Raw genomic sequence first — 23052 nt, forward strand, 5'->3', positions numbered from 1 at the left:
CCCACCACTGAGCCATGCCGTATCTAGGACCTAATATCTTTGCCAATATACAAAAGAAAGGGAGATAAAAGCGACTACAATAATTACAGAGGGATTAGCTTATTAAGTACCGAAAGTAAAATATACTCAAAAATGCTTATTCGTAGGGTAATAAAAATAACAGAAGCAAAGATTTGGAAAAACAAAAGTGGGTTTATGTCAGAAAGATCATATACGGATAAAATATTTAGCTTAATGCAAATCACAGAAGAAAGTTTGAGAGTAAAAAAGTTTTGTTTGCATTTGTTGACCTAGAAAAAGCTTTTGACAAGGTAGATAGAAGTAAACTTTGGGAAGTGCTGAAAGAGTATGGAGTCAATGGATGGCTCCTACAAGCTATAAAAACATGATATATTGGTAGCAAAGCGAGTGTAAGGGTAAATAGGAATTTGAGTGACTGTTTCCATATTATTTAAGGAGTTAGACAAGGATGCATTATGTCTTCATGGTTATTTATATTATTCATGGACAAGTGTTTAAGAATGGCTCTTTTCGGCGAAGAAGATAGGATCTCGAAACAGAAAGAGTACGTGGGTTAGCGTTCGCAGATGATAAGGTTGTTATACTGAGTCAATCGAAAACTTGCAAAGAATGTTGAATAAACTGAATGCAAGCATGAAGAGCAGGTGTCTCGAAATTAACGCAAATAAAACAAAAACTATGGTGTTAGAAGGAAAGAGTGAGAAAACACTATGCAATATTGTATTAAATGAAGAGAAAATTGAACAAGTTGATAAGTTCGTATACCTTGGTAGCTTATTTATTAGGGACGGGAAGATATATGAGGAATTAGAAGTAAGTATATATCAAATAAAGCTTAAATGGCAATACATAATTCTATATTTGTACCGATATAAGATAAGAGTAAAATTAACGCAATTGACATGAGATTCATGCGCATAATATGCGGAAAAACTCTGATGGATAAAGTGAGTAACGAGATAATTCTCAAAGAATGTGGTGCAGAAGAGATGCTAATAGACACATGGGAAATAAATCGGTAAAGATGGTTCGGACATGTTGAGAGAATGCCAAATGAACGACTAACGAAACAAGTGTATCAAGGTAAAGTAAATGGCAGCGTGCCCAGAGGTAGACCGCGGAAAAAATGGTTAGAATGTGTGAATGAGAGCCTAGTTAGAAGATACATAAGAAGTCACAGAAACACGAGAGCCTTCATGAAAAAATGCATGGACATAAAAGAAGCTAGAGAAGTATGGTAGGGTAGAAAATTATGGCGGTAAAGAGTTAATAAAAAGAGTGTCAGTAGAGTGAATGACGCCTGAAAGAAAAGACTTCGGACACTAATGGACTCAAGTGGGCAACCTCACATGACGACTTTGTGTGGATCTTCACTTGGGGTGATTGCTAGATAGATTGATCAGAAACCTGGGTCGGAGCAGTGTTGCAGAACGAACGTGTTATTTAAATCGTTATATAAAATCGTGGGCGCTCGTAATTGTATACCTACAACATCATCGCAGGAGGTTTCAACCATCGTATTAAATTATTTGAATTAACTTATAACATTCTAATCTCATCAGTCACTTGACTTAGTCCGTGGCTATGATGTATAACCGGATTTACCCGAGTAAAAGTTTAATAAAAACACTGAATAATAACAATAAAATTTTCAAAGTTTTCATGGGATTCCAGAGGATTTCAAATATTTCCAGAAATTCTACGAGATTTTATAGAAAGTAATTTCAACAGCCAAAATAGATTTATATGAACATATTTTTTGTGACAGTTAGAAAGAGGAAATTTACCTCTGCTATGCTTTGTGCTTCTCCCTCCCCAAATAAGTGTTTGCAATATTTTCCGGACCCTCCTCCTTTAAACCATTACGTAATTATTGAACTCTCTTACTTGAGTTTTAAGTGGTGAAACCAATAGAATTTAATAGAATTCAAAGAGATTTTAGTTTCTTGTCAATCAATTTAAGGATGCAAATTACTAATTGTAGAATTACTTTAAATGTAATGGAATTTAATAAAATTCAAGGTAATTTAACGGCAATTTACTATAATTTAAATGGCAACTTTCTATAGCACTATTTTAGGTGAATATTACTAGAAATGTCAATACGTTGCTTAGACAATCATTTCTGTCAAATATAATTGATTATTGCCTCGCTCTAACTGAAAATTTAAAAATAAGTTGTAAATTCGGAGAAAACGTGACTTACTAACTCTATTATAGGAGAAAATGGCTAAAAAACAATAAATTGTTTTAAAATTTATAGATACATCAAATTTTCAATAGAAAGTTGTATTTTATGCATGAGAAACAAATTATTTAAAAAATAGCACGCAAATCATTATTAGCGCCAAAAACTCGCAAAATCCAATTTTCCACTCATGAGGCTTTATGGGACCCTAATAGAAGAAACTTATGGGGGCGATATTAAAAAATATATATAGCTACTTTTGAAGAAAAATGTTGTGTTTCGAGTTAATTCACCAAATATTGATCATTCTGAGTGAAATTTAAAAAAATGTTTTTTTATGGGAAATGTGAGACAAAAGTGAAACGTTTATTTTTGGAACGTTAAATGTCTAAGAAAATTGAACTTTTCTATGGAAAATCAGTTTAAGTTCAATTAGTTAGTAAACGAGCTGAAGACGAGTCAAGACGACCCAAACGACCCAAACAAGAGCTAAAACTGCTAATTTTCAGCATTTGTTGCACACGAGGTTTTTTGTAACAAATTCAGGGAATTTTCGATTTGAGACAGAAGGTAATGTATTGATAATTTATGTTAACATATTAGTTCGAGTTTATTGAATCACTATTCACTACTCACAATATGTCTACCAAGCGTCAAATAATAATGGAGTGAGATTATGTTTCCGGTAGCCATAGAAAGTAATTCTGATTTGAAGTACGCAAGCACAACAACTTTTTACCACGGTTTTGAAATCGATCATTTCCCGCACGCTGTACATGCCTCGAAATGCGAAAATTCCGTGCATGCGTTACACAAAATTATTTTATACGAACCTTAACACCGGATGGAAACTGTAAAGTGTCTCCATCGACAGCCACTGTTTCCATATTGAGGCCACCAAATTCTAAATAATCTTTACTGTTCCAGCATCCAATCGCCAAATCTGACATCAATCCATAAAATAGTACCCCATTTCTATCCATTGCTTGCGCAGCTGATTGAGAACTTCTTTCCATTTGAAAAGATTTGAATGCTCTTGGTGCTGCTTCCGGGCTATTATGAAATAAGCTGTAGTTTCTGCAAATAAAAAAATTATATTCAAAAATATATATTAGGTCTACAAATTAATTTGGTGTTCTAAAGGGCAAACCTCTAATTTTCAAACACAATCTAAAAAGTAGTAGTAGTAGTATTAAAAAATGAAAAATCACCACTGTGAAATCTCTGGAACCACTTTACGTAGAACAGAAAAGTTTGAAAAAAGAATACAAAGTATAGGACAAAATAGTTGGAAAACAGGAAAAAGTAGGGCATAGCAGAATACAAAGGATTGAATAAAGAATATATTTTTCAAACGTATTTTTGAAATTAACTGTTTTACAAATTGATGTAAAATCCTGTTAAACAAAAAAAAAATAAAATAAAATAAAATTTTCGGACAAAAATAAAAAAGAGGAAAGAAAATTTTAATATTTTTGTCTGAAAATTTTATTTTATTTGTTTTTTTTTTCAGATTACAATAGGGTTTTTGGTTTTCGTTTATTCGTTGTGGTCCAAATTTGATCGTTGGATTCTTGTTTTGTTTAACAGGATTTTGCATCAATTTGAATATTGGACGTTAAATGGGATTTTTAATTTGGATTTTGGTCTAATTTAAATTTCGTAAATTTTAACTGTTTTACTATCTTTTTATTTTTAAATCCTGATGTATTCTAGACAATATCACAAATACACACATACATATTTTTGGCATAGTAGGAATTTTAAATAGTACTTTATCTTGTAAATTGATGAAGAAATAGTTAGATGGTATTGAATGATTACATTTTGTAAAAAAAGTCCTGTAGGACAATTCACACGAGCCCTAAAATGAGGACATGTCCGGGAAAATCCGGACGGATGGTCACCCTAATCAAGGTATAAAGGAACTGAATTTATTGGTTCACCTAGTATTATACAGTTTAATATTATATTTCTGTTTAATATTATTATTATTATTATGTTATGTAACTAAAAATATTTTGTTTGCGTCATTTAAATTGTGCGATTCACATGTTTCCTTATAGACGCTTTCCGCAGGTCAGAGATATCAATCTTGGCAGCTATGCCTGATCGACTTTAATGAAACTTAGTGGAAGTTGTAGTAATTTATGGGTTATTTTTTTTGGTCAAAGGATTTTCAAACATTTTGAAAGTTCCAGGAGCTACACTATTTTCAAATTTAAGGTCGACTTATTTTTAAATTTAATATTTCCGACACTTTTTTAGGATTATAATGAAATTTATATTCATATTGTAAAACAAGATGGTGTTTTATATAATGAAAAAGGAAGAAAAAGGAATATTAATGCACACGAAAATAAAAAATAGCGAATTCCGTCAAAAATCGAATCAAATTTTTATTTAGAGTTTTTTGTGTTCAAATTTCAAACCAAAATTTTCTTTATTATTTTATATAAAGTAGAATCTTGATTTGAAAAATGCCTATAAGTTTCATTAGCAATCGAGAAAAGTGTCTGAAATATTATAATTTTAAAAAAAGTCGACCTCAAATTTCAAAATATTCTATCGGTCAGAAATTTCAAAATTGTTGAAAATACATTGGCCAACAAATATTACCCATACATTACTTCAACGATATCAATTTTAATTCAAATCGATGAGATGGCTGCCAGTATTAACATTTCTGACCTGGAAAACTTCTAATAACAATAATAACAATACGTATTAACTATAATGAATTTAAGGAAACATGAATTGTAAATTACTGAATTTATCAACTGAAAAGTAGGTCAATTTTTTAAAGAAAGCATGTGATCAGTAATTATGCGTATATGATAATAATATTAACAAGCTCATTACACCATGATTCATCAGGACTAAAAAAACAGATCTCGAATTTACATGAATTGATATTAATGATATTTACGTGGCTCAAATGAATTTATAAAAAGAAACTAAAAACTGTATGTAAATTAATTCCTGTAATACGCAATAGAACTAAAACCTTGTCACTCTAGTTTTTAGCGATGCTTTCTAAAGTTTATCGGAATTTTACATCATACCTATTGTTTTTACTATATTTTGTTCTAGTTTTATATTAAAGAAGTCTGTTTTCCTGTTAAAAATACTTTCTGTATCATCCGTTTCTTAGATTTCAAATTCAAGGCTTTGAATTAAATCAAAAACTTTTATGTTCAACAAATTTAAAAGGCAATATATTTTTTTAATTTTAAATAAAATACCATTTTTTATGATTGAAAATTTATTTTCAAACATAGGTAATGTCTTCTTTATCTTCTGATGATGAACAAATAGTGTTGCAAAAAATAGGAAACAAAAATCCATTTCTTAATGTAGTAATTTTTTTAATGTGTTTTCTTTTCTTTTTCTCAACCAATATTAAAAACAATTTTTAAAATTAAATTATTCAAAAAATAAACCATTTTTACCTAATAATGGAAGTATGGACCCAGGATTCGACTCTGCTAGCTAGAGAATGAAAGTAGAGAATCCTGTCACCGTCAGCCCTTATAGGACCCAGTGCAAGTCCCAAAATTCCATCCATGAGATCAAATGTCTCATTTTGAATATTAAATGTGCCATGATGAGGATATGGGTAAAATAATTTGTTGACAATTTTCCATGATCTACAATGGCGTTGATCGTAAACGAGAAGAGAAAATGACGTTACGTCAGCAACATATACAAAAGTGTCTCGGCATTTTCCATCTATGTATCGAACATCAATGACAGGTGTCACGAATAGAGAATCTTCTTTGTATTGGTTTTTTGGAAATTTATATCTGTTCAAAAGTTTATTTGTGTCAAGAGAAAAAGCTAAAAGCTGGGGCGGGCAAATTCTATGCTCTCCCAATACTCCTGTGTCGAGGACCCATATTCTTCTGCAATTATCAATCTGAAAAATTTAATCTTTTTTTACGAATTTATTAAAATACATATTTTATTTATGAGTTATCTTCCTTCGTTATTTCAATTCTTTTGAAAAAATGCACTCAACTTTCTCATTAATTCTCCAGGCACGATCAAAATTAAATTAAAATAATATGTTATGTGACCGATATTACCAATTTTAAGGGATGGGGGGGGGGGCAGAAAGTACAGCTAGTAACAGGGGGAGGACGGGGGTGTCTTTGGATGTAAGGTTCAAGAAATTTCTGCTTTTTCTAATTTTTTATTGCTTAAATGCGAACTGATATGATAGAATCCAATAAGAAAATTCAACTATTTTTTATTAAAAGGTAATTTTTTTGGTTACACCTTGTGTTGCCACCCGGGTACGCATCGGAATACGTTTTATTAAATAACTTTTTTTCTAATAAAGATAGGCAGAATGCTTCTCGAATCAGCATGATTTAACTGATTCTCTATCGAAATTTACATTGCAGATATTTTTAGAAATTTTTTAGCTTGAAATATCTTGCAATTAAAAAAAAAAAGCACGGTGGAGCCACCCGGGTACCCCGACAGAAAAAGCATGATTTTCATACAGTATATCATAGAAATAAAGTTTGATATGATAGTATATGAAGTCAATATGGATAATTTTATATATAATAACAAAATATATACATTTTTAATTGAACTTTCTTCAATTTTTGGACGTAATACCGAGCCTCCTCGGAAACAAGAAATTTACGATGTAGCTGCGCACGTTTTATATCTGTTTCAGTACTACCAAGGTCACTGCACATTATTAAATTATTATATTCAAGTAGGAATGCCTTCCTAGAATATGATTAATTAAATATTGATTGAATACACATAGTTACTTCAAGTTACAATGGACTTTTAACAACAATTTCGTTGGCGGGGTACCCAGGTACCTGGGTGGCAGACGCTGTGAGTTTTTTTGAATGACAACACAAGGGTTAAAAAGTCTATTACATTTTTAATTTGATATTCATTTCGTTTAGTTAAAACTTCTACTATTTTGTCAAAATTCGATTATTCTGTTGAAAATGCAACTATTTTTTCCAAAAAGTAATCTCTTTTCGTCAAAAATTCAACTACTTGGTCGAAAGTTGAACTACGAGTTAAAAATTAAAATAGTTCACCAAAAATTGATCTTTCTCAGTTGAAAGTTGAACTATTTCGTTGAAAATGTACTTGTTTGGCAGTTAAAAAGAATGATCTCTTATGTTTAAATACTTTCTTGAAAATTTCGTCTTTTGTTATTGTTGAGAATGAAGTGTTTTAACTGAAAACGTAAATAACCCATTTTAGGTAGAAAATTTGTATATTACTTTTTTATATTAATTAATTATTAATCAAATATGTGATTGAAAGATCGTTTTTCGGTTGTAGAGAATCAATTTTTCCAACTGAATATATAACTGTTTTGTTTGTTGTTGGTAATTGATGTTTTTAATTAAAAATTGTTCTTTTTAGGTTCAACTATCTGGTTGAAAATTCATTTAATTTATTTGAAAAAGCATCTTTTTGGTAGAAAATCAATCCTAATGCGTGATTTCTGAATCAACTAGTTGATATACAGATGAACCACTTTGTGAAAAAATGAAGTTTTTCAGGTGAAGATTTATGATCTTAGTCTTAAAAAATCAACTTTTCATTATAAAACAAATTTTTTTGTTGATAATTTGTCTTTTTTCGTAGAAAAGTCGTCTTTTTGGCTTGATAATTGAATAACTTAGAAACAAGTTCCAACTGGTAGGTTCAAAATAAACGTTTTTCTTCACAAGTCAAATTTTACTATGAAAAATGCAACTGTAGAAAATTCATGTATGTTGTGAAAAATTCATCTTTATGGTTAAAGATTGAATTGTTTTGTTAAAAATTCTTCTTTTTTTGGAATTCAAATGGTTGAGGTTCAGTTTTGTTTTAGCTGAAAATTAAAATTTTAACCGAAAATTTAAAGATTTAATTTTTTGTTACAAATTTATATTTTTTAGTTGAAAATTCAACAATTTGGTTGTAATTCGTCATTTACAAAATTTATCTTTGTATATTACAATTTCTGCTATTTGGTTAAAAATTAAATTATTTTGTTGAAAATTAAACTATTTGATTAAATTCACACTCTACTATATTTTTTTTAAAAATTCCTTATCGTGGATTGAAGATTTGGATGATAATTCAACTTTTTTTTTTTAATTTAAATATTTTTCGTTTGAAAATGTACTTTTTTTTTAGTAATCCAACTGCCTTCCAAAAAAATCGTCTTTTTGGCTTGAAAATTCAACTATCTTGTTAAATGTTTATTTATTTTGTTTTAAACTCGTCAGTTTTGATTCAAAGTTCAACTGCTTGAATGTTAATGCAACTTTTTGGTTAAAAATTAATTTTAGTTGTTGATCATTCGTCTTTTTGGGTTGAAATTTTATCTCTTTCTGTACAAACAATTTAATGTTTGGAGCTTCTTCGTGATGAAAATGTGAATGAAACTATACTGTAAGCAATATAAAAAATAGAAATAAATATCATTTCCTATTTTAAAGAATTAAAATGATTGATTTATTCATTATAAACATAAATTTAGAATTCATGTGATATATAACTATAAACAATGTTCAGTTGATTTGAACATTTTAAATAGTTTAGAAACAAAAAAAGTTAAATCGTTCAAAATAAGAAACAAATAGATACTTAAACAGGTCCTAACTTTTTGAAAAATTTGGAAAAAATTACGAAATTATCGCTTTGTTGTAGAAAGATGTAGCGGAGGAAAAAAAATGGTAATTTTGAATTATTTAAACAATGAAAATTTGTGTAGAATACTAAAGGGAACATTGATAAGCAAAAAAGTACATGAGAAAATCCGAATTTATTAAAAACTTTCTGAAGATTTATGTATATAGTGAAAATAAAATGCAGAAACCTGTACTCTGTAGACACTCGTAATTGCGTCGCAATTTCCTAAAGTGTTCCATGCCCAATCTGGATAAGGTGCTACTACAGGATTATTTTCCTCTGATACAGCATCTGTGACGTATCCCAGTGTCATCGGGACACCGTCCTGGAATCTGGGAATCGCGACGAAGACAACTGGGCCGAAGTCACCTTAAATTAAACGAATTATTGAGATTCATTATACAGAAAAGCAAGTAGTTATGGGGAAAATATTTCATAACTTACGTACATCATATGCATGTGTTAGAAAAATCTTTAATAAAAAATAGGGACTTTAATCACACTGATTCTATTAATTAGTGTGTGATTACAAATTTATTAGCAGAAAAGAATAATAAAAGGCAACTTTTTAATTAGTTGCAGTTTTTCAAGTGGAAAGAACTGTTTGAACTATTCTTTATATGACAGAAGGACATTGGCTTTGTGTAAAATATAATTCATTGAAAAAGTCATTGTGGGATATAAAGCACAACGAATTGTTAGTCATTAATACTGATTGTTGGAGCAGTTGATATAGTTTAATAACTGCAATTTATAAATTCATAAAAAATAAACAGTTATTTTAACACTTAATTGAAAATTGGGACAATTGAATCTTATCATTTAAAATAATCAAAAATGATTGTTTTTAATTCATAAGGTTTTAGAAGAAGCTTTTAAAGTAAAGTTGTTGAAAGTAATTACTGAAGAACAGTTGTTTTTATTGCGTTGAGATTTTTTTTATCTTTTAACAGTATCCTTTTGAAAATTTTCGCAGGAAAATTCAGGACTGCTCATTTGTGAAAAATGTCATTGTTCTCAAAAATCATTTCTCCCAAAAAGTACAAAAAGTTACTAGGTTGGCAATGAAGCAGGGGCGTATCTAGAAGGGGGGATTGGGCAACTCCCCTGAGATTTAAGACAACAAATTAAAATTTTGAAAATTTGTATATCAGGTACATAAGACCTTATTATTAGATTTTTTCTGAAATTTTAAATCAAGTTTCTTATTACGCATTACATTATTATTCTTTGCTAGGGTCTATAAGTTTTCACCCCTCCCAAGAAAATATTTGTATTTTAAATCAGAAATAGTTTAATTGAATCAAAAAGAGGAAATTTCAACAAAATACTTGAATACACAAAAAAGAAAGGTTTTTCAGTCAATACAAGAAATCATCGAAAACGTAAAACTTTTCAGTAAAAGTAGATGATTTTTCAACAGAGAAGATTTATTTATTATTAGAAAAGACGAATTCTGAAGAAAATACACAAATTTTTTAACAAAAAGTAGGATTTGAAAGCTAATAAAACGAGCTTTCTACAAAAAAATTGGATTTTCAATCAAATAACCACATTTTAAACCAAAAGCTAAATTTTCAAACTAGAAGAATAATAAAAAAATAAAAAAGAATAATAAAAAAAGACGGATTCTCAATAAATTACATACATTTTCAAACGAATAGTTAATTTTTTAACTAAAAAGATTAACTTCTAACCAAAAATTGAACAGTTAAATTTTCAATAAAAAAATTATTTTTGATAAAACAAAAGAATTATGTACAAAACAGTTAAATTCTCTACAACATAGCTGAATTTCTAAGAAAATATGATATTTCAATACAAAAAGTTTCTTTTTCAACTTGATAGTTAAATTTTGCAGTTAAACAAATGAATCAATACCTCCAAAAAGGGAACTTTAAGGAAGGAGTTGAATTGTAAACCTAATATGAAAAAACAATGCATTTTCAATCAAGTAGAATATAATTGACGAAAAAAGACGAATTTTTAGCAAATTAATTCAATCATTAACTAAACCAGATTCATTTTCAACCAAACAGTTGCATTTTAAACCAAAAAATTTGATTTTCTACCAAAAAAGACGCATTTTAAAAAAAATGCGTAATTTTTGTTACCAAATAGTTGAATTTACAGCCAGCAACAATAATTTTCTACCAAAAAATACAAATTTTCGATACAAAGCAGTCGACTTTTTAATACAAAAATATGAATTTTCAAACAAAAAAGTTGTATTTTCGACTAAACAGTTGAATTTTTAACAAAGGAGTTGAATTTTGAACCAGCACCCTCCAAAGACCTCAAAGACTACGGAATTTATGGACGGCCCAAAATATACACTTCCAGATGTGACGTGCCAAGCTCATATAATGCTTTGAAGAAGGTTTTTGATACTATTTCTTAATTTCTTTTTTCTTCGAAATTACAATTTTGTTTTAAAGTGCAAATAAGTTTGAGAATTTTACGCAGTATTTGAAACATTATATTATCTTAAATTAATACAATTATCCTCACAATTTGATAGTCTTAAATTTTCTAATATATTTTCGATGTGCCCAAGTTAATAACTTTTCAAATTTAAGACCCGAAAATAAATTTTTGTGGAAATTTTCATAAACTAAATTCAGTCCAAGTCATACAGAGTGCATGATAATATCACAGAATCTTTTCCCGGAAAAATATATGGTTTTTCAAATAATTTGATATGACAAGTGTTTTCGCTGATCAAATGAATTTTTTTTGGTCAAAGTTACGTGTATTGGAACTTGAGAAGATGGGAATGCAGAGCATTTAAAATTTGCCGACGTTTTTTCAAACCGTTCTGATAAAAAAGGCCTGGAAGTTTTTGAAAATCTTTATAAATCGATTTTTTTACTTTTTTCTTATCGTTATATTAATTTCCTCGAATATTTAAGAACTAAATATGTGATATATGTTGTCGCGAGTGTATTTTTATTTATACATCAACAATAATATCTAAATAAGGTGGTCTTTAAAATGATTTTAATGCTTTTTAGTACTAATAAAATATTAAAAACTGAAATGTTGCTTTTTATTTTAGTATAACAAATTTGGCTTTTTTGTATTTAATAGGCAAAACATATTATTTCAATGTCAACCTTTTTCATATATTATTGTTGCAATGTATTGCGTATACTCAACTCCCGATATAAGACCCCCGGAATTTCGGTGTCCCAACAACTGATGGTCTCCGCAGTTTCGTGATGAGAGGAGTCGCGGGGCCGAAGAGCGAATATGCTCAGTCAAGCGTGATAAACAGCTCGAGACCCGCGCTCCTAATGCATTAGTTGTATCAGATTGCTTCCTGCGTCCCAATCCAACAGAAACGATTCATGCGGTCCTGTCTCTTTACGTTTGGATTGCCTCAATTTTACGATCAAGGCCAAGACAACTCATACCCAAATTCGTTCTTATATCGGGAGTTGAGTGTATATATTAGTGGCATTATTGCTATACAGGTGCAGATTCATTTGCTTGAAAATATTTTTTAATCAATTCAATCTCATGAAAAATTTCTTTGGCCTTTCAATAAGAAGACGTTTTTTTGACTCCCGAAAGAAATTTTTCGATTTTTTGGGATATTTTCTAGAGTACGTTGGCCCTCGTCAACTTCTGAAAACGTCTTAAAAAATGAGACAAAATTTCAACAACAAAAAATCATTACCTCCGTAATCGACATCGACGTCAATCGGCACAGGACTTCCGGGTTTAAACTGCCCTAAAAAAATTGCATTTTCCCGGGCACGATCATTTGGAAATGCAAATTCTAGTGACTTCCAAGAGTATACGCCTCTGAGTTTATTTTCCGTTGAATGAGTATTCACTCTGGTCAGAGAAAGGACCAGAAGAATGATCGGAAGTGTGAATAGTAGTTTCTTTTGCATCCTGTGAACGAGTTCTGAAAGGATTCAGAACACATAGGTATTTGTAATTACATACAATTGAAAAACTTTTTACGAGTTTACTGTGAGCTAATATAATTCACAACAGAACGTGCGAGCACGATTCCAATCTTATACTTTAAGGCCCTGCAGAAATTACGTAAAGTTTTTTGTTCGGAAATGTTGAACCACAGTTGAATTGAACCAAAAAACATGAATTTTCAAAAAGATAGTTGAATCCTCAACCAAAAAAGACGAATTTTCAAATCAAAAGGACGATCTTTCAGAAAGAGTTAATTTTTTTGCCATGTAGATGAATTTTCAACATAAATAAGTTTTAACCAACAGTTAAATTTTCCAGCAATAATATACACTTTCTGAAAAAAAAACTTTTCAACAGAGTATAGAATTTTCAACCAAAAAGCTGAAGTTTTAATTAAAACGATCAATTTTGAACTAAAAATGGAATATATACATTTTTATTAAAAAAATTAATTTTCAAAAAGAAAAACGAATTTTCCACCAAATTTTTAAATTTCCAATCAAGAAGATCAATCTTCTATAAAAAGGATTCTTAACCAAAAATTGAATAGTTAAATTTTCATTTAAAAAATTGAATTTTTAAAATACTAATCATCAACAAAATACATCAATTTTCAACCAAATAGTTGAATTTTCTATTTAAAAAGATTGATTTTGAACCAAAAATAGAATAGTTAAATTTTCATTAAAATTAAATTAAATTTTCAATGAAGAGGAAAACGAATTTTCTACAAAAAATGTAATATTTAATATTTCAACCACTATAGGTTTTACTTTTAAATCAGAAAACTGTTGAATTTCACCAAAGAAGATGAATTTTCAAAAAAGTACTTGAATTCTTAACTAAAGCAGATTAATTCTCTAAAAAGTTGCTTTTTTGAGAAAAAATTCATTTTCTACCAAAAAAGAATTTAAAAAAAATGAATTTCAAATCAAATAGTTGAACTTTACCTGAAAAAATGCAATCAAAAAAGAAATACGTAAATTTTCAATTAGAAAAATTAATTTTAACCCGAAAAAATAGTTTTTATTAAAAAAATTTTAATGGTCAAGCTCAAAATACGAATTTTCTACAGAATAATTGAATCTTCATTCCAATTTTCAAACCAAAAAGACGAAATTCCAACAAAATACTTTAATTTTCAACCAAACATATTTTCTTGCGAAGAAAAAAAGAAAATTAATTAAACTTTTGAATTTTCAAAATTGAATAATATACTTTTCAACAAAAAAAAAGATGGATTATCTTCTTGAGTTCTATTAATTCAGTTCGCATGCAAGTGGGAAAATGAGAAAAGGGGGATAGACCGTGAAGATTACGATAAGTAAATAGGAATTTTCATTATTAATAGACGAAACCATAATAGTTTAAATAAAAATTGAAGTTTATTTTTAATACTTTCAACTTTTTAGGTTAGAAAACTTTAAATTCGGCTTATAAAATATTATTAATTTTCCGTTTCATTTTTTCTGATTGCGGACTACACAGTTATTAATTTAGACGTTTGTAGATCATACATACGGAGAGGGTTGGGGGGGGGGGGGGGGTTCAAAAATACCCTATATAATTTGTGAAGGACCCCTTCTTTTAAATCATTTATTACTATTTCGTGAATTTATAATTATTACTTTAATATTAATACTAATATCAGTGTGTAAATTGCAAGTAATACAGTTACAATTATCAATGAAGTGACATAAGTTTGTTGTACATTTAATGTACTACGGTACCACAGTACGCAATAAACTGCGCTAACATACAACTGCTAAAAACAAAATTTTTTTAACTTTTGTTTTTTAGTGGTTTCCAGTCTTGAAAATATCTAACGCAAGAAATGGTTTTGACCCCCCCCCCCCCGTTGACCATTGTAAGATCAAATTGAAAAATTTTTGCTGGCCCCACCAAAAAGTCTCTACGTAATTTATGCGAGGCTCCTTTACCACATGCCTTAGGGAATAGTATAACCTTTTTTTGCCCTACTTATAATTATCTGCGTAGCATTCGACACAGAGCGATAATTTATTGCTGTTAACATTTAACATTCAGTCCTCTATCTTACTCTTTTGTATAGTAAGTATTCTGAAATCGATAAATATCATAATTGATCGTTAAAGCAAAAAAAAAAGAGAAAACTATAGAATATTATTACAATTTCTACATTATAATGGGTCTCTGAAGGATTCTCTGTATGCAGGAAAAATGTAGAAAATATAAAGGGATGCGTGTCAAGGCGCAGTAGGAAAACTAGAACATAGATAACTCAATTACATAATACATTTTGTATTCTTTTATGATCAATTTTAGAACGTAATTTTGAAAAAATATTATTTTTTGGATGTCCCAAAGAAAAGATGCAATATTTGGTTATTATTGTAAAATTTGACACAAAGTGTCACGAAACATTATTTTTTTCTGCATATTCGTAAATCTTCTTGTTTATTTCTAAGCAAGAAATATTTTCTGATTACAAAAATAAATCTATACTTTACATCTATTAAATCGTTTGTCTAAAATCACCTTGATTAAAAAAAAAAGGTTTAAATTCTATTTTTCAGCTTAGATTGAAGAAGCAAGAAAGGTTATCGCCTTCAGGTCGCGAGTATTTCTACGATAATATTGATAATCCAAATAACTGCCCTAATAATTTCATACAGAGTTAATGAGTACCCTGGTTTTCATTGTAATTTATAACTGTATTTAATTAGAATAATTACCTGATAGTCTTTTCTGAGTGTAAATTTATAATTTTTGTTACCTTTTGTTTTCGGCTGCCGTGACCAATGGCAATTCAACAGTGCGCAACAATGCTCTTCTTATTGGCTCTTTCGCAAATGGTATTTAAAGTCCGAGTTTTTCCCTATGGACACTTTCACTGGCACAACACTTAAATTAGCGATCGGCAATTATTTTTAAGATCGACATAACGTTGGTTTTTCATATCTCGGATACTTTTTCTTTATTTGATGACGATTTGTTTATGCAATTAAGTATTTACTTGTGTGGAAGAGCCGCTCTAACCGGCAAGACGGTCAATCGAAGACTGATTTTGCCGGCTTCGACGGCGAAATCTCCGCCTATCTGGAACATACTACCTTAGAAAAGATCAAGAATTAAGACCGAGTGTCAGAATTTTTTTTTCATTTTTTTCTTCTTTCCTCTCTGACTTTTATTTTCTTTGTCTTATGTCATGAATGCGGTCAAACAATAATAGACGGATGCTAATATTGTGCACTTTTATTGTTTTTAAAAACTGACGCATTAGCCGGAAAAGTTTTTCTTTCAAGCATGAGTAACTCCACTCGATTTTCTATATTATTTTATTGAGATTAACATGCTTTTTTCTAAAGATAACGCTAAGGCAAATAAAATTACACTATCTTTTGGTTTCAATATTAGAAGGACGTAGACTTTAATTTGTTACATGTTTTGGACAATAGGGTGGTCCAAAAATACATTAGAAATTTTTGTTCTTGATTTTTCATGCATATCACCCCTGAATGTGCTCGAATCCATGACAAATAAATGCATTTTGTTGTTAAAAAATTATATTTAGAGGTTTCGCAAGCTTCATGAAAAAAGACGATTCTGTAAATTTTTTCAGAATCGTCAATATTAGGTGAATTGAGTTGAAACTTGAAATACTACTACTACTACAAACTGCTACTACAAAATACTACTTTCTACTCATGTGTTTACAAAAATGGTTTAAAAAATTATTTTCGTTTTTAGCAATTTTCTCTGAGAATCGTTATAAAGTCGTATGGTTTTTCCGAATTTTTCAACTTATTTTGAATCCTTCGGTTAGAGCTAGGCAATAATAATCAATTAATTTCAACAGAAATATATGTTTAAAAAATGTATTATTATTTTTCATAATATTCTTTTAGCTAATTGATAGTAAGGTACTGTTTATTTAGAATTTTTTTACGTTGATTTTAGTTTTTCGTTATGAACAAATAATGACTAAACACTAAAGAAAATAATTTTTTAAACAGTTTTTTTGTGAATACATTTTTTTAAATTAAACAAATATTTAAATCTTCTTTGAATTTTCTTTATAAATCATATTAGATGTAAATTTTCTTTGAAGTAGTTATTGAGTGCCTTTGTTCTAAGTACTAATAATATTATTACTTTCATTTTGTTATAACTAGAAATTCAATGATAATCTGAACATTTCAGAAAAACCTGTAGCTTGTTATAAACAATAATAAATTGTGTGAACAATTATTTTTGTACACTTACCTTAATTAGTATCTCACTAAGTAAAAATGGACGAACAGTTGGAAATTTCAGAAAAAAATGCAACTACCTAGCATTACTATAGGAAAAGATAAACGATAATAAATTGTTTCAACAATTGTTCTTTAAATTTCATTAATTATAAATACACTCTAGTTGAAAAATGGATAAAAAGTTAAAAACTTTAGATAAAATTGCGTCTTTCTAGCCTTATTTGAAGAGCATATTATTTAATTAATAATAATTTGTCTAAATAAATATGTTTGTTAATTTGAATTAATTATTACCTTACTCTAATTGAAAAGTGGGCAAAAGGTTAAAGTTTTGGAAAGAGCTACGAATTTCTAGCATTATTCTAAAAGAATATTGTTATAAATGATTGAAAATTATTTAAACAATTATTTTTGTTAAATTTAAGTGGCCTTTCTAACTGCAAAGTTAGAAATAATTTGAAAAAATCGGAAAAACTACGAACTACTAACTATTCTAAGAGAAAATTTCTCTAAACAGTAATAAAAATAAAATGTTAAAATTCGAAAAATATCATAATTAGCACCAAAAACTCGCAAAATATAATTTTTCACCTATGGTTTTTTTGGACTCATCGATAATATCAAAAAGTTAATGTTTTACATCAATAAAATTGTTAATAATATTGTATAATAACAATCGAATTTTCATTAATTATAAGTTCAGAATTTGGCACATCAAGCCTTTGGATTCAGCGTAAGTCAATGTATTATAAATGAATCTGCAAATAATTTCAAAGAGACTTTTTTCAGCACTCAAAAATTAAATGCAGAAATTTCGACTAATTTTTAATTTAGAATTTGGCGCATCAGTTTTTGGCTAATGCGCAAATATATATTATAAATTAATATGATTACAAATAATTTTAATGGTACTTTCTTCATCACTATAAAATGAAATGAAATTGAATTTTGTGTCCGTATCTAAAAAAATTAATGTTAATAAATTTTATCTTAATTGAAGAAACATTTGTGCTTTCTAATACATTTAATACTATTAAGAAAAAAATTAATTATGAAATCATAAAGTTTCCAAGAATATTTGAAATTTCTAAAAATGGTAGGTTGCATCAGTTGCATGTTCGCACTTTTTACCATAAATTCACTGTTTTTATTTTATTTTATTTTAAATAAGATTCATAGCTTTAAACAATGATGGTTATGTTTGCATTTTTCATGAAAAATTGATATTTCAAAACCAAAATCATTATATTTCGAACAAGATAAGCACTTTTTCAACAGTTTATGATTATATTCATAATTTTGGTTATATGCCATTTTTTTACAGGAGACGGTTATTATAAAGAAACAAACATCATTGGGTTTCAAAGAAGATTGAAAATTGTGAATAATTTTCTGTTATGTTATGTTGGTACTTTTGTCGGCATTTATTAATATTTTTCATAAAAAATTATTATATTTAAAAAAATATTTACCCCTTTTTAACAACTTTAGGCCATCTTGACACTTTAAACCGGAAATCGGTATTTTTAGTGAAAATTAGCCGATTACATAGAAGATTATATTTTCAGTTATTTTAAACAAAAATCATTGATTGTGATAAAAGATTGAAATTTGGAACTATTTTTGTTAATATTATGTTAGTGTATTTCGTTGAAAATTGGCAACAATATCATAAAAAATCATTAGATTTCACAGAATATTTACAATAATTGAATGATGACAGGTTATGTTAATTTTTTTCGTCGAAAATTGGTACACTGAATCAAAATGCAGTAGTTTGATATTCCTTTTATGGCACATAAATATAATATAATAATTCTGAAGTTAAGGCATCAATTTTTAGCAGTAATCATCAAAAATATATAACTTATTTTACTTTCCTATTATTCTAGATAATAAATACTATGAAATGCAAAATTTATCTATTAATATTAATATTATGTTACAATCTAGAATTTAATTCAAAAATTGCGTCAAGCAACAAATAATAATAACAATAATGATCACGCGCGCGATTTAAAAAATATCTAGCACGATATTTTGAAATGATGTTAAAACGGGCATGTTAAAAAAAACTGAAAACGAATAATTAGGAAATTAATGACGTAACTATTGTTCCCAGTGTTTTTAAGCGCATAAATTAGATTTACAAGCACTCTTTTACTACTCATTCTCTGACTTTCACATTTTTCTCCATTATTCTCATTAGAATTCTACAACAAAAATTTATAAATAAAAAAAAGAAATGGTAAGAAAAACAATAAAAATAGGACAACAAAAATGAAAGAAGTTTCATACTATCAATATTTGAATTTGTTTTTAGTGGCAAGAGAAAGCTAATACTAACGATCATGATTTTTTTCGACATTCAGTTCAAGTTGAGTAATCAAACTCTTTGGGCAAATATGCTTATGACAGAAGTTTCTATACTTTTATAATTCTTTTATATTTGAACGTATCATTATAATTGTTGTAATTTTTTTATTGACTTGTCTTCTTCCCTATAGTGAAAGTTATCCTTTCTTTTTTATAGATTCACTTTTAAATTCCTAAATAGTGTAGAATTTTTTTATTAATTTTTGCAAAATCTGGAAAAAAATATTGAAAAATATGTTATAATGAGAAAATAAGAACAAACCTGTCTATTATGCTGATCTTGAGGAAGTGCTTGATCTTCTTGAACTTTCGTGACTTTAAATGCGAAGAACCGGTATCGAGGACGGTTTAGAATCCCACTCATCTTAACCTGTTATGCAATATTACACGTGTATATTGTAAAAAGAAAATACTTCAGAAAAGTCCGCACGCGACTCATGGGAATTCCTGAGTTTACTTTGTAAGTTTATACATTATTTATACAGGTATATATATATAGAATAAGTTTGAAAATCACTTTCATATTTCGGATTTTTTGTGTGTTTTTTAATGCCAACTCAATTGATAGAATCCGATAAGACAATCCAACTTTTTTTATTAAAAAATAATTTTTTCAGTTGAAAAATATATTACATTTTTCGTTTCAAATTCAATTCTTTTAGTTGAAAATTCTACTATTTGTTTAAAATTTTGACTATTTCGCTTAAAATTCATCTTTCTTGGTCACAAATTCAACTATTTTATTAAAAATTCGTCTTTTTGGTAATTTATCTTCTTGAAATTTGCTTTTTGATTGGAAATTGGAATATGAGGTTGAATGTGGGACTCTTGTGTTAAGAATTAATTTTTTTTTGTAAATTTATAATTTTATTTAAGAATGCATCTTTTTGGTTGTAAATTTGAATATTTTGTTGAAAATTGTTTTTTTTTTTTGGCCGAGGATTAAATTTATTAACTTAAAAGATAAATATTCTATTGTTTGTGCGAAATTGATCTTTTCTCATTGAAAATTCGTATTTTTGATCAAAATGCATATGTTTACTTAAAAATTAATATCTTCGGTTGAATAACTGAAGCTATTTTTTTGAAAATTCGTTCTTTCTTTTTGGTTCAGAATTAATTTTATAAATTGAATATTCGAGTAATTCATTTTTGGCTGAAAATTTATATTTTTAGTTGAAAGTTTATATTTTATAGTTGAAAACTCAACTATATGGTTCAAAATTCATGTATTTCAATTAAAATTAATCTTTTTTGTAGAAAACTAATTTTCTTGATTAAAACCTCATTCTTTTCATAAAAAATGCAATTGTTTAATTAAAAATTACTCTTTTTCTGTTGAGGTTCAACTATTTTGTTGACAATTCGTATTTTTTAATGAATTTAACTGTCTTTTATTTCAAATAAAATTCTTTTGTAATTTAAATATAAAATATTGCAGTTTACTTTGAGAATCAACCTTCATTCTTGGAAAAAATTAATTAGTTGGTTCAAAGTTGAATTATTTTGTAGGAATGGCATTTTTTAGGTAAAGATTCTTGATTTTAGTGGAAAATTAATTTCTTGAATTGAAAATTTTAAGATTTTATTTTTGGTGAAATTTTATATTTTTACCTGAAAACTCAACTGTTTGGTTAAAAAATCGTCATTTGGTAAAAAATGTATCTTAATAGATTACAAATTTTTCTGTTTCGTTAAAAATTCAATTATTTTGTTAAAAAATAAACTATTTTGTAACGGTCATCTTTTTTTCAATAAAATTAAACTATTTTGCTGAAAAATCGTATTTTTAGATTAAAAATTGATCTTTAATGACAGAAAAGTCGTCTTTATTTCTAAAAAATGAATTTTTTTGTTAAAAATTAAACTTTTTTGATAACAAATTCTACTTCCTCCTACAAAAATTCGCCTTTTAGTCTTAAAAATTCAACTTTTTGGGTGAAAATACAACTGTTTCTGGTTGAATTTCAATATTTTGTGATAGGAAATTCGACCACTTTTTCGAAAATATAACTTAGTAGTTTGAACACTAAACTATTTTATTAAAAATTAAATTTTTTTTTTAATTCTACCGGTTTTATAAAGTCATATTTTTTGGTAAAGATTGAACAGCTTTCTCGTAGATTTTTCGCTCTGGTTTGAAACTTGACCTTCTATGGTATAAAAGTCAGTTTTATTGGTTAAAAATATACTTTTTTGATGAAAATTCAACGGTTTAAAAAAAATTCGTCTTTTTGGTTTAAAAATTTAAGTATTTTGTAAAAAGTTTAACTGTTTGGTTGAAAAATCGTCACTTTTGCTTAAAAACGAATATCATTTGGGCATAGTACTTAAATAAATCTTCTAACATTCCTAAAATCAACTAATAACTTGTGCATAAAAGCGAAAATCATTTGGGCCTAGGGCCCAAATAATTCTTCTAACAACTCTGTTATTGAACAGGGCTCTTTATTACTTTTCTCCACAAAAACAACTTATAATTTCCTTCACGTCATTGTTCATAAAAACCTGTGAGAATGACAAAACTTTTAATACCAATACAAGTTTAGACTTTTTCTTAGTTAATAAATAATTTATGATAAATTATAATTATAATTTCACATTTATTCACTTATAAAAGTTGCTTACATTGGAATTACGCTAGGATCAATTTCACTATGAACACGCTGTTCTTCATTTTTCAACTAGTTTCTTGCCCTAATTGTAGACGTATCGGATCAGCGATCTTCTGCGAACACGCGGAAACTTGTTTAATTTATTACATGACTTTTATATTTAAAAAACATGATCTAAAATTTACGCAATATAAATTACACTAATAGCTAATTGAGTTTGTTTAATATTCTAGTTCCGCTATCTCTCATTGTGTGTGATATTAGATGTGTCATTAAAGAAGAAGGTATTTACTATTAATGCAATTATTTAATTATATTGTAATTATTGTAGTCTTTTTTAATTTTCCTTTCTGAATTAATTGAAACTCGAGGTTTTTAAATTAAAATTTGATCACGGATGTAAAATTACATCAGAAACTGAACCAAAATGTTCAAAGTAAAAAACGTTGAGAGTAAAAAAGAAAGCATTAAGTGCATAAGCAGAATAAACATAGTTCAGAAAGAAAATGAAAATCCGCAAAAGTCAAGAGATTAAAAAAAAAAGAAAAAGCCAGGAAATTTCTATAACCCGTGTGGAAATAGCCCAGGTTAGCCCTGGGACTACAAGGTTCCTGGTCGGGGACTTAATTTTTAAGAAAAAGTTTAAGAAAATTTTATTATTAAGAAATTTTCAACATTCACCATTAAATTTCTGACTTCCGTCGTTACAAATTTAAAATTTTAAAAAAAAATTACATTTCCTGTCACTGTAAAAAGTTGTAAAATAGTCTACAACGGGAAAAAACAAAATATCACGCGACGAAAAATTCTAATCGATTTAAATTATTTATTTAAAAAGTATTTTATTGATATTCCTGTTAAAAGTTCGTGTATTTTATATTTACATAACGCCTATTTAACGCCTATTTAACGAAAATGAAACAATACATCAGTCTTTTTAATTATATATTTGCTTCCTGTATTTCATATCTATACTGTTTAAATTGTATTTATTATAGATCAC

At 27.9% G+C, this 23052-nt stretch overlaps 1 protein-coding gene across 1 annotated transcript in view; it reads right to left on the reverse strand.

Annotated features, from left to right (window-relative positions):
• LOC117176539 overlaps window positions 1-23052 on the reverse strand; it is a 62966-nt gene that overhangs the window by 9748 nt on the left and 30166 nt on the right. The window contains exons 7-10 of the mRNA XM_033366795.1: window positions 12564-12797; window positions 9069-9250; window positions 5662-6128; window positions 3043-3286 (exon numbers count right to left, since the gene is read on the reverse strand). Coding sequence (XP_033222686.1) covers window positions 3043-3286; window positions 5662-6128; window positions 9069-9250; window positions 12564-12797 — 1127 coding nt within the window. The remainder of the gene's footprint in view (window positions 1-3042; window positions 3287-5661; window positions 6129-9068; window positions 9251-12563; window positions 12798-23052) is intronic.

This window comes from Belonocnema kinseyi, chromosome 7, assembly GCF_010883055.1.
Source record: "Belonocnema kinseyi isolate 2016_QV_RU_SX_M_011 chromosome 7, B_treatae_v1, whole genome shotgun sequence".
Classification (NCBI taxonomy): domain Eukaryota; kingdom Metazoa; phylum Arthropoda; class Insecta; order Hymenoptera; family Cynipidae; genus Belonocnema; species Belonocnema kinseyi.